General features: G+C 38.8%; 1 protein-coding gene across 1 annotated transcript; it reads left to right on the top strand.

The window, feature by feature from the left end:
* The first annotated feature begins 12,667 nt into the window (after positions 1 to 12,667).
* LOC134006240 (prostaglandin D2 receptor 2-like) lies at positions 12,668 to 13,813 on the top strand. Its single transcript, XM_062445328.1, has one exon. It carries the CDS (start codon positions 12,668 to 12,670, stop codon positions 13,811 to 13,813), a length of 1,146 nt encoding a protein of 381 aa, XP_062301312.1.
* Positions 13,814 to 13,865: the final 52 nt, after the last annotated feature.

Genomic DNA, 13,865 nt, shown 5'->3' with positions numbered 1-13,865 from the left:
AGAAGATGCACAGTAAAGTCACACAAACCCGTTGTAGTTTATTCAGTGCATTCATTGTCAATGTTCTTCTTTAGAGGAAACAAGAGCACATACAACTAGGATATAGGGTATAGGGTATATAGGGTATTCAGTAAAGGGTTCGGAGACAACACCACTTTCTGCGGAAAAAGGTCTGCACGTAACACAGTAGTGCAGATTTGTGGTTGTCAGCGATTGTGCAAAAGGAAATGAGAAGCTCTGATTTGACTTTTTTAATTAACATTTAGTAGGTTTCTTTCTCATTACATAAGGAAGAATATATACATGGAGTCCAAAAACTAAACCTGCTTACTTGTGCTAAGATTCTGTATCTCTATTGTGCATTTAATGATGCTTCTCGTGACTGATCTCCTTTATTTAAACACATTTAAAGTGGTATCATCTCTGAAGCTCTGCAGTCTGTATTCTGTGTGTTGACGAACACACCCAACTCTTATAGGAGACGAAGGTTGTTTGTGATTGGTTAAGCTGACTGATTTGATTTACAGTCGGACTTGCGACGTGCTCTTTCCCAATAGATCAGGTGACCAGAGGTGCAACTGGTGTGGATCGAGTCTCTTGCTGTACACTGTAGAACAGTGTTAATTGATTATTTGCTTGGCACTCTATTGAAGTTGGATTTTTTTCATTTGTTTGCTGTAGTCAAGTTGTTTCTCATAACTGTTGAAAATAGGTCAGAAACTGTTACTGTCACCACTACCTTAGGCAGTCAGTGTGTCTTGTGGTAGACTTAATTTCCACTGCAGTGATCGCATTAAGATGTGAATTCAGGTCAGTTAGAAGTACATATATACTTCCTCTGTATTTCTGCAATGTTAAACACAAACATCAAATACCTTTTTTGTGGCTTGTGTTGCAATCAGGAGCATTGAACTATTAGTATCATCATAGTAGTGTAAGTTGGAAAGTTGCTTTGTTTGTGTTTGCATTATTATTCTTTAATATGTTTATTTTATCATTTATCCAGATATATATTTCAAAAACAGGAACATCTTTGAACAAAAAAAAATGGTGGTTACAGACAAGAGAGTGACCGTGTAGCAGAGCTCCTCCCCCTCCTCCTTCTTCTTTTATAACAGGTGCAACAGCTTTAAGTTAGAGGTGTAACTAATATGGATGGATTTGTATCATTGCTGTTTCATTTGTGTGATGTTAAAAGTGTGACTTTGTGTATTGACTTTTGACCCAAAAGACATGAAAGTAAAACTATACATCAGAAGTGCAGTGAGAGAACAGAGGCGTTGTAGTCAAGCAACTGGAACAAACAAGAAACATCACAGCATCACAAATAAAAACCACATAGACATCCTGTTACAAGGGGAAGGGGTAGGGGCACAGGAGGGGGTGAAAAAACCTCTTGCATAGAACTGTGAGAGCTTGACCAGAACAGAAATTCACAAGCAATCTTTTTTTCTCTCATCAGTCAATCAGCTGTCAGCGTTCAAAAACACCTCACTGTCTTAATGTTTGTGAGAGAGAAAGGGTAGACTTTTGAGTTTGAACAAAACACCCACCAAACTATACAAATATGTGATCATGAGGTATTTTTTTTGTCTGAGTGTGGCACTGAAGTTTGTAAGTTTTGGCATTTCATTTGTGTATCAGTCCATTCACTGCATCCACAAGACCGGAGCATTCTGAACGAAGGGTAGTGTCAAGTTTTTTACGTCAGTTGACCACAATGCAGACACATCCCTGTGTGGGTGGATGGCTACATTGCATTATGAGCAAACAGGACACGCCTTACAAGGGTCTGTCTTTGAAATGTTCAAATTTAGTTCCTAAGCCTCTCTCTGTGGTGCATTCACCTAAAAAGAACATGTCTTTCCAATTTTAGCTGTCTGGTGGTCACAGCGGCATGTGTCATGTGATCAGATAAACCAAAAGTGTTGATTATAGTTATATTTAAAAAAGCGTCATGATGTAGCATGAATTGACGTCCTGTATAGTGACATATGGAGGTGGACTGCTGCCCCCTACTGACAGAGAGCTCAACTGCCCAAACTGCTGACAGTGTTTTAATCTACAGCAAACGTGTACAGTAGAAGACATTACAGTAAACTCATAAAAACCTATTGTGACTGTTATAGTGCATTAATTGTAAATGTTCTTCTTTTTTTCTTTTCTTTTTTTTTTTTTTTTTAGATATTGTGTATTTCTTTATCATTGTATTTTTCTATGAACCCCCACGAGCTGTGTCTTTAATAAAGATTGAAGTTAATTGAACGGGACAAATTATTGTGCTCAACAAAAAAAAACATTTAAACTATAAATTGGTCATGTGAGAAATAGAAAAATAAGTCAATGATTTAAAATATATATTTCATTCTATCTGTGGTTCTTTGCTTTTATCACCAATTGGAGAAAAAATCAAGTGTTGAGATTCTGTATCTCTATTGTGCATTTAATGATATTTCTCTTGACTGATCTCTTTTATTTAAGCACATTTAAAGTGGTATCATCTCTGAAGCTCTGCAGTCTGTATTCTTTGTGTTGATGAACACACCCAACTCATTAAAGGAGAAAAAGGTTGTTTGTGATTGGTTAAGCTGACTGGTTTGATTTAGAGCCAGATTTGCAATGTGTTCCTTTCCAATAGATCAGGTGACCAGAGGTGCAATTGGTGTTTATCAAGTCTCTGGCTGTACACTAGAGGACAGTGTAGAGCAGTGTACATTGAAGTCCATTTTTGAATGGGGGAATAGAGTTTGAGTTACACGCAATATGCTCTGTGCTTTAAGGTGATTTATTTCCATTTGTAAAAACATGCTGTATTCTTCATATATGATTATGAAATCAATTACTATGATGATAGTTATTATTAAATTAGTCTCAAGAAGCACCCTGGTGGTCGAGTGGTTAGAGTGCATGCCACGCAAAGGCAGCATCCCTGGTTCAAATCTGGCCATGGACTATGCTGCAGGTCATTCCCCTCTCTCCCTGTTTCCTGTTGCCATCTATGCCAGTTACTGACTAAAATAAAGGCAGAAAAAGCTCAAAAATAAATCGTAAAAAAAATTTGTCTCAAATCAGAAGCCATGACTTCTTGATTTAATAGGTCTCCATCTTGTGCTCAGACAACGACTGGGTCAAATTTAAGAAATGTATCAAGTACAACTTCTGGTTAAATGCAATGGTAACTGATAGAAAACAATGTAAAATTAATTAATTGTTATTCGAATGGACACACTAATGAATCGAAGATGGTGGAAGATGATAGGTCTATTAGTAATCTAGAGCCTACGGTTACGGACTGTCAAACTAATGGTGAGATACACTCTAAATGAATTTAAGGCCTCAGTTTGACACCAACCCAGTCATAAGCAGATGATAGAAGTTGTCTGAGCCTATTTTGTTAGGCGCCTGGGAGAACATAGCTGGAACCCAAGCAGCTGTCAGTCCAGTAGGAAACCTGTGCGGCGCTCCTTGAGTGGGTTTTTCCCGAAGGTATTGCAGGTTACCTGGGTGACAGGCTCTGGAGAAGTCTTGTGATGGCTCAGCTTCTGGAAAGTCTGCCTGCAGACTTTGACTCCCACGACACCACTGTTTATTTTGTAGGCTGACTAGCAGATGGCTTCATCTGCCAGTGGCTCTTCAGGTTGATAACAAATGAAGGAATGGTCCAATTACTGTACTAGCTGCTTGATCATTTCTGAAGAAATTGGCGTTGGCTAAACAGTGCAAAAACTTTAAAAGTTGTCAAAGAGGCTGAGCAAAAGTTGAAAAGAAATTGTTAGGAGGCCCTTCGGCTCTTTTGAGTTAATTGATTACTGGCCTAGCTCCAAAACTGCAGACTGTGCATGTAGGAAAGCACCATTTAGAATAAAACACTATCACATAATTGTTTTGGGTTTGTGTGTGTGTGTGTGTGTGTGTGTGTGTGTGTGTGTGTGTGTGTGTGTGTGTGTGTGTGTGTGTGTGTGTGTGTGTGTGTGTGTGTGTGTGTGTGTGTGTGTGTGTGTGTGTGTGTGTGTGTGTGTGTGTGTGTGTTTTTTCGTACTTGCCCATTCAACATCCAAACTGCAGTTGACAACTCCTTATCACAGAAGTGTATGCCATTATATACAATTTTGATAGAAGCTGTTTTGAGGTAGAGTCTTTCATCCATATTTTAAAAAGCCACTCCCTATTGAAGTTGGATTTTCTTCATGTGTGTTCCGTAGTTAAGTTGTTTCTCATAGCTGTTAAATAGGTCAGAAACTGTTACTGTCACAGTTACCTGGCTACCAGACCACCATCTTGGGCAGTCAGTGTTTCTTGTGGCAGACTTTTTTTCACTGCACTGTTTGCACTAAGACATGAATTCAGGTCAGTTAGAAGCAAATATACTTCCTCTGTACTTCTGGATTGTTAAACACAAAGATCAAATACCTTTTTTGTGGCTAGTGTTGCAATCAGGAGCATTGAACTATTGTCATAGCAGTGCAAGTTGGAAAGTTGCTTTGTTCGTGTTTGCATTATTATTCTTTAATATGTTTCTTTTAACATTTATCCAGATATATATTTCAAAAACAGGAACTTCTTTGAACAAAAAAAACCTGTGGTTATAGACAAGAGAGAAAGCAAAGACAGGCCTCCAGTGACTGTGTAGCAGAGCTCCTCCTTCCCCTTTCTTTAATACCAGTGTCACAGCGTCAAGCTAGCAGTATCACCAATGTGGATGGATTTTTTACCATCGCTGTTTAATTTGTATGTTAAAAGTGTGACTGTGTATTGACTTTTGACCCAAAAGACATGGAAGTGTAAAACTATACATCAGAAGTGCAGCAGTGAGAGATCAGAGGTGTTGTGGTGAAGCAACTGGAACAAACAAGAAACATCACAGTATCACAAATAAAAACCACATAGACATCCTGCTACGAGGGGAGGGGGCAGGGGGAGAGGAGGGTGCAAAAAACCACTTGCGTAGAACCCAATGTGAGAGCTTGACCAGGGCGGGAATTCACAAGGAACTTTTTTCTCAACAGCCGATCGACTGCCAACGCGCGAAAACAGTTTACTGTTCACTGAGAGGAAGGCCAAAGGTTGAAAGTTTGAACAAAACACCCATGGAACCATACACATATGTGATCATCAGTTTTTTTTATCTCAGTGTGGCACTACTTTTTATTTTTAAGCATTAAAAGCATGATCTCATTTTAGTTCTTATGAAGTTAGTAAGTTTTGGCATTTCATCCACAGGAGCATTCTGAACAAAGGGTACAGTCAAGTTTTTTATGTCAGTCGACCACAATGCAGACACATCCCTCCGTGGGTGGATGGCTACATTGCACAACAGGACACGCCTTACAAGGGTCTGTCTTTGAAATGTTCAAATGCAGTTCTTCAGCCTCTCTCTGTGGTGCATTCACCTAAAAAAAAACACGTCTTTCCAATTTTAGCTGTCTAGTGGTCACAGCAGTATGTGTGTAATGTGATCAGATAAGCCAAATGTGTTGATTATAGTTCATTTAAAAAAAGCATCATACATCCTGTATAGTGACATATGCAGGTGGACTGCTGCCCCCTACTGACAGAGAGCTTAACTGCACATAATTGCTGACACTGAATACATTCACAGCCAACAAGTACAGCAGAAGATGCACAGTAAACTCATACAAATCTATTGTAGCTTGTATAGTGCAATGTTGTTTTTTAGGTATTGTGTATTTCTTAATCATTGTATATTTCTATGGACCCCCATGAGCTGTGTCTTTAATAAAGATTTTTAAGTTAATCGAATTGGATCAACAAGAAAAACACATTTAAACTATAAATTGGTCGTATGAGGAATAGAAAAATATTTAAATTATTTAAAAAATATATTTCATCATATCTGTGATCCTTTGCTTTAATAGCAAACATCACTGATCCACTGAATTAAGTTTAACATATAGAAACCACTGCATTTATGACATTTTCATGAGATATTTATTCTTCAGTAGATCCAGAAAAAAACCTTTTTTTGAATTCTAGTTTTGATATTTTTTATTAAAGAATAAACATTCAATGGTGCAATTAAGCATATATATGTATATTTTAAGAAGAGCAAAAGCATTGAAACCACAAAAGTTGATCTCATGAAGGATAGTAATACAGTAAAAATTGTAATTACATGAGGCAGTGGTAGCGGCAGTAGTGGAGGCTTTCAAAGATTTGATTTTAATTAAACAGCAAACATCAGTCCTGTACTGAAACTCTCAGTCCAGCATAAATTGTCTGCTCCTCTGTGCTCCTCCGTCTCCTGCTCTTGCACTGTCTCTTTTTGAAGTCCAAGGGTGCGTATTGCAGATCATCAGACTCCTCATTCTGTTGGAAATAAGAAAACTAAATTAAAAATTTCAAAACTTATTGCAGAAATATGCAGAAAGTATAAAAGGATATGTCTGGGTGACTTTAAAAGCCAACCTGTGTGTCGGCAGTGTATTCTTGGACACTTTGCCGGGGGTGCAGACCTTGAAAAAAAAAGATTTTAGAGTTATTACTTTTCTGCTATCTGTGGTATTGTTAAATAAAAAAAAAATTTGACAAAAAAAAAACAGAATTTATAGTTATTACTTTTCCAATTAGCTGTCATCATTTTTTTGTTCTTTGATGGTTCAATGAAATGAGTTCACAGTGGAAAGACATGGTGATGTTAAATGAAAACATATGAATTTTTAATGTTAGCACCTCAAACTATATTTCATTCACCTCCATTGTATTGAAATTAGCCTTTTGTCTCTAATAAATATTGGATATTTGTACCTCTAGAATGAATGTGTTCTCTCCTGGCCATTTTGCAGAGGACACAATTTAAGATGATGTTAAATATGACAGACACAAGAAGAGCTGCAACCAGGCCATACACCAAGACAGGCAAAGAGCCTCGCTGCTCCACTGTGGAAATATAAAAAGAATAGAGTAAAAAAACAAAGAACAAAAAGACGAACTATGAATGATACACCCTTTCTAATGAGGCAGGCATATTTTGTTATATTTTTTAAATAAAAAAGTAAAGGCTGTAGTCTGAATGTTAAACTAAAAACTAAAAAGAATATTTGTTGCTCACCTCCAACATCCAGTCTTGCTCCTTTCCCAAACAGTATCTCTCCGCATGAAGCCACAGCACAATAGTACATCCCAGCATCCAACAGGCTCACGTTCCTTTTCGATAAACTGTACATACAGCTCTGTTCAGAAGACTCCAACTCAAAGCTCCTCACACACTGATTGCTGCTGTGTGTGTGGATGTACATGATTCCTAACTGGGAGTCCTTTTTGAACCAGTAAACATTGTGTTCTTCATCTCTCGTTCCAGTGTGCACTGTGCAGTTCAGAGTCACAGAGTCTCCTGGTTGCACGGACATCGGCTGCTGGTGGAAAGACAAGTGAATGGACTCTAAAAATAGAGAAATTTGATTTTAGACAGGGTCGTTAAGAAGAAAAAAGGGGCACGATATGATGAAAATTCATCTGATATGATGAAAAAATAGTCCAAAATGTAAAACAATAGGCATTATACCTTTGAAAAACAAAAATATTCTGTTGAGAAACTCGGTGTGTGTAATTGTAGTCTTTCCACAGAAGTACATAGCAGAATCCAAGCGCTGAACATTAGAAATATTCAGATGGTAAAAGTTTTCTCCTGTGTGAACCGAAAATCGTTTGTTATCTTTAAACTGGTTGTAGTATTTGTTGGAGTCAGGTAAACGATTGTAGAAAGAGGATATTATTTCAGGCTGCTCCCCTGCAACCTGTTTGAACCAGCACAGATACTTAACATCTGAGGAATAAAAACATGGCAAAGTGACATTGTCTTCAAGGTTAGCGTAGAGCAAAGCACCACCTGAAACACAGATGAAGATAAATTAAAGAATATCGATGGTTCATAAAATCTCAAAAATAAAATTCTCAGACCCATCATTCATTTTCAACATTAAAAAGATTGTACGCAAAGACTTACAGGCTCTAGAGAGAGGAAAGAAGAGCACATAGAACTTGAACATCCTTTTCTCTCCACTGTTCCAGTTGAATGGGGTTTTCAGTTAAGGGTTTAAAGACAACACCTACTTTCAGCGGAAAAAGGTCTGAACGTAACACAGGTGGTGCAGATTTGTGGCTGTCAGTGATTGCACAAAAGGAAATGGATGAACTGAAAGGACTTCATATATTGACATTTTTTCTGGGTTTTTTCTCAGTACGTAAAGTAGAATATTTCCATATAGTCCGAACAAAACCTTTTTATATAAAACCTGTTTTTTGTACAGCTACTATACATTTCCACTGACCTAGGTAACCACAAACAATCTTTCTAGGACATCCTCAGCCGTTTTTGGTTGAACTCTATTCAACTTTTTGTGGTTTAGATGTGCTTTAGCAGATGTATGAGGTTTGCCCATTTTTTTTTGTGCTAACATTCTGTGTCTCTATTGTGCATTCAAATTATGCTTGATGACTCATGACTGATCTTTATTCGATCTTTATTTGAACATTACACTGAATGGCCTGAGGGGGGCGTCAACAACTGCATTAACTTCTTTCGATGAGATGTTAATTGTCTTGAGGAGAGCAGCCAGCCCTGCAGAGTGATGTTAAAGTGGTCTGCCTAGGTGTCACTGTAAACCCACAACTGAACATAATTTAACCTGAAGGTTGTATTTGCTTTGCGCTGACACATCACATTTACATCCTCAGATTGGGTAAAAGACAAACATGAGCCCACATTTCTTGGCTTTTTCTTTTTCTTGACAGTGATGTTTGGCACTGATTCAAGAGACTGATTTGTGCACAACTTTTCATGTTTCGTCATGTGACAGTCTAACATGTGACAGTCTAACATGTTCTTGTGTTTGGTAACTTCTGCTTTTAATCTTCAAAATGATGCCTATGGGTGAATGCAATGTGTGAAAACACATTCACCCTATTTGCATAGAGCAAGGAAACACATTCATTTTTTGCACTTAAAGACACAAAGCAAAAAGTTGCTGAGTTATATTAGAAGGCTAAATGTATCAACAGCCGTCTGGACGGATCAAATCAGTCAAAGTCACAAACTGGTTGCAATGGTTTAAAACTATTGCAATAGATCATTGGAATTTCACAAATTTTAGTTTCTAGGTTGTTCCTTTTTCTTTTGAGAGATTATCTATAGTTAAAGGTCAATAGGTCAAGTCAGACTCAGAGCATGACAAGTAAAACTGTATGGATCCCCTGGAAGCAATAATTATTGCCAGTGTCAGTGTGTTTTATATGCGTAAAACAATTTCCTTATATTCCAAAACCAAAACCTCAGTGGGGGGGGTCCAATTGGACTATAAACATTTATTGTTTATAGTCCAAGGCTCTACAGTCTCAGGTGGATGAAGGTCAATTTTAATAGAGTGAATTCAGGGGAAAGTTTAATGTCATGAGTACTTTCCACATAAGAACCATTGGAATCAACTTGAAAATGTAACAGTTGTGGATGGGTACAGTAGGACCCAAATGCAGCACAAAACCAGGGAGCAGTTTCAAATGATCTTTAATATATAGTCTGCATGGTAACTGTACAGTTGTATGACAGAATGTGTAGGGGGACAGGCAGGGCTCCGGGTCACCGAAGACAGAGTTGGCAGCAGGTAAGGCAATGCCAGTAGCGCTTACGGAGATGAGGTAGGACCAGGAGGAAGTCCCTGGGCTGTCCTGATGGGATCGAAGCCGGAGGACACCACACAGCCACAGGCAGACAGGAACAGGCGATAATTGAGGTCAGGGACAGAAGGCTGGTGCATTCACCGGGATAGACACAAGGTCAAATGCAAGCCGGGTCAAAACCAGGGAATCAGTCCATGAAATAGTGCTGGAAGGTATGGCATAATGCAAATGACGATCTGGCAAGGAGTGAATGCACAACAGGAGTATATATACTGGCTAGATTATAGACGAGGTGCAGCTGAGAGTCCAGGTGACTACAGATGGGTTGCAGCTGAGTGCCCAGGTGAACAGAGTTATGAGGTGGGTGTGGCTGATTAGCAGGAGTGGAGCAGGGCTGTGGTGAATGGAAATTTACCAGCATCAGGAGGGTAACAGAGCAGACTGAGACAGAAAATCTAGAAGAATCTAGTAAACCATCCGGGAACTTCTCGCATACTCTAAATCGCATACTACGCAGTTGAAACACACTACATACTTCAAATGACGTCAGAGTTAGTACGAGTAGTAGGAAAGTATGCAATTTCGAACACAGCCATACTGTCTGTCTCCTTTAGATGGTGATGGTATTTTGTCATTTTGATAATGGAGGTGCAACATTGCTATGGCAATCAAGGTCAAAGGATATGACTGTTTGATTCCCTAAACCCACAGATGGGTGGCTGTGTTTCCTTGTTTGTATAATAACAATAACAAATTAACAATAACACATAGGCAAACTCCACATACTGTAGATACATTGAGTATGACCATTTATGGGCATAGAGTATTTGTGACACTATCTGTGAAGACTTAAAGACTACAGAGGACAGTTTCCTCAGAATCATGGTGGCATCATGCATCAGACAGGTGTATTGTTAATACCATTGACAAACTTATTCTCCATAACAGGAAGCTCATATAAACAGAACCCTATTGTATTATTGGGCTACCAACTTGATAGGCAAGGCCAGACCACCTTCTGACTTATTTTTGATTACTTACTCTATGACTTTTAAGGTCCTAAATGACCAGTAATTTAATCAAGGCCAATTTCTTAACAGAATGCTTAGCAAAAAATATAATTTTGGGTCATGGTTGGGCTTGGGCAGGGAGGAGGGCCTCCCTTAAATGACTTTTTTCAGGTTGGGATGTCTGGCAATCATCCAAGCCAAGTGTGATAAACCCCACTAAAATTAAACTTGACAGAAACACATTGCCTATCATACACTGTATGCTGTGTTGTCCTGATGGTATGCTGTAATGCTGTTATAATAGCATACTCAGTTTAGTATGATCTGTTTTGTCAGCAACCTTTGATGATCATAAATGAATCATGTAATTGGGTTTGATAGTGGTATAGTCAAAGGTCACCAGATTCAATTTAACTATGATAGAACATATAATAAACAGACCTCTTATGAGAAACTAGTATAGTGAAAATAAGTCAAACAGGAAAATGAACCATCGTGTAATAGTAACATTTTCACGTTCTACAAATTGCAACCCTTATTTTCTGAGAATTTCTTTTCAGGTACCAGAAAAATAACAGACTTTGTTTATATCTAACACATCTGTTAGAGATCCTTTCAAAGTAACTGGTTTAACACTTCATCTCATGAGAAGACTTGGTTCCTTTTGAGGTTTATAACTTCCTATAGCTGACTTCTACACCAATGAGCTTCGTGCTAGTTATGTGTCATATGTCATTGTAACATAGAGCCCTCATTAGACTTGCAGAAGACAGACGAACAGGTGAGTCTTTTTTTTGCACAGGGATTGCTTGCATGTTTGCGTAAAGAGGTTAGTACAAGGGGTTAAAACAGAGGCTATCTATGTCAGAGTCCTTATCTTGCTCTGAAACCATTTAATCCACGAGGGTCATTTCTTCACTCAGTATAATTGAAAAGAGGAAATATGTTGACATGATTATTTGATCTGATAAGATAACAATGCCAGACTTATTAATTTCTTCTTTTTTTTTTGCGTTGGGATTTTTTTTTTTTTCACTGAATCCTCATTGTTGGGTTTTCATCCTAACCTTTTGGATATTTGCATTTAAATGATGCAACTAGTTGATTTCCAGTTACGGATTTCCCTCATTTAACAGAACAAGCCTAAATAACTTTCTTCTTAAATTCCCTATTGCGGCAATTATGTGAGTTTTTGAGTTGGCCTCTACAGCATGTGTGCAACTCATTATCAGGTAGAGATATTTTTGATTCATGTTTTGATACATGCCCAATAAGACAAGCTTACAATTATACAAGCGTGCCAGTAAAGAATTGCAGACAGGATGTGGGGTGTGTAGGCGATAAAACTGATAAGACTGTCAGTGTCAGCTCAAAAGTGGTAAACAAAATGACAAATTCCTCTTTCAGAGATAATGTACAGCTCAAGAGTAGAGCTCCTTGAAAAAGACACAAATGTGAGTCATGAAACTTATAAAAGAGTTATAAAAATAATTTATATTTACCAAAGTTTATTGAGACCAATAACTGCTGGTCACTTAATTTGTGATTGTTATACAGCATCATTTTACTATGGTACATTACAGTGTTTTCAATCCTGACAACACAAAAGTTTTTGTAATGCAATACATCAATAAATGGTTTATTCACTGCCACTTATAAACAGCTTTATACACTTAATTTTAAAAGGGAGCACACAAGGTTCAACCAAACACTCATAGAGCATTTGAATGTTGAAGCTGAGTCAGCTGAGAAACAACACCTCCATGTTCCTCTCACCTCTGCTGTTTTTCTTGTCCTCTTTTTGTTTTATGCAATGGTGTTTCAGTTTCAGCATTAGGATAACCACAAACACTTTAATGCCATGAACAACTTCAAACTGTTGTTGTAATGAATTGAAACTGTTATCAAAATTGTAAATGGCCATTTAAGTTAAACATACTCTAATCTCTTTTGTAGATCTCAGCAGTGTGAAGCAAAAGGCTCCATTAAAGGACATCAGCTCAGAAGGATCTTTTCTCTCCAAGATGGCCTCCTCTCATAAAATTGTCTACTGTCCTCTTATCCAGAGGTTCATAGATTTCACCCCTAATGCAACCAATCAAACAACTGCACTGAGTTCCATGAATGTTTTTGCCATTTCCCTTCATGGCTTGTTCTCTTCCGTTGGTATCCTGGAAAACCTGCTCATCATCGGAATAGTGGGCTTTCATGTCCGCCGCTCTGTCATCAGCATCTGGATCCTTAATCTTGCAGCCTCTGACTTGCTGGCTACTGCCTCCCTGCCATTCTTCACCCTCTACATGGCCAATGGTAACACCTGGAAGTTGGGCGCAACCTTCTGCCGCATCAATTCCTCCATTTTTTTTCTCAACATGTTTGTCAGTGGCTTCCTGCTGGCGGCCATCTCTATGGATCGCTGCCTTGTTGTGTTGAAACCTGTCTGGGCTCGACACTACAGGAACATCCAAAAAACAGGGAGGGTGTGTGGTGTCATTTGGGCTTTGGCTGTGCTCTGCACTATCCCCTTCTACATATACCGTGACACCATTCAGCTACCCAATGGCAAGATCATGTGTTACTATCACTATGCTCAACTCCTCCCAAGTGGGTCCTTTGACCTGGGATCTTTATGTAAGCAACGCGAGAAGGGCTTGGCCTTCATGAAGCTCTTCCTAGCCTTCCTGATCCCTCTCTTAATCATCATCCTCAGCTACATTGCTGTGAATGCCAGTTTGGCGCGCAGAGGCTGCCGACGCCCTTTTCGTTTTGTTCGACTAGTGGTGTCTGTGGTGGTGAGCTTTGTACTCTGCTGGGCTCCATTCCACGTGTTCAGTGTTATGGAGGTGGTTGCCCCAAAAGGACATCCTGCACAGAAATTAGCAGCCAAAGCCCTCCCAATTTCAGCAACTATCGGCTTCCTCAACAGCGTCCTCAACCCCATTCTGTATGTGTTCAGCTGCCCTGACCTTTGCAAAAAGATAAGACAATCTTTAGGCGCGGTGATGGAGAGTGTTCTGGCTGAGGATCTGACCGAGTTTGCCCGGCGTCACAGCACCGCACGCTCCATCAACAACTCTGAGATTGTGTTAAAGCAGAGGAATTCCATTCAAACCACATCCATTAAAACAGAGGAGCAAGAGCAGGAGGAAGATATCGTGATTCACAACTAGTGAAGATAATTGTATTTACTAACTGTGAAGAGAACCACCCTTTTTTGTTTTT

This window comes from Scomber scombrus, chromosome 23 (genome assembly GCF_963691925.1).
Source record: "Scomber scombrus chromosome 23, fScoSco1.1, whole genome shotgun sequence".
Classification (NCBI taxonomy): Eukaryota; Metazoa; Chordata; class Actinopteri; order Scombriformes; family Scombridae; genus Scomber; species Scomber scombrus.
Note: the sequence above shows the minus strand (reverse complement) of the source record. Positions and strands in the feature narration are given on the sequence as shown.

Excerpts from the sequence above, each read along its gene's own strand:
- LOC134006240 (XM_062445328.1), top strand. The coding sequence starts at position 12,668 with ATGGCCTCCTCTCATAAAATTGTCTACTGTCCTCTTATCCAGAGGTTC.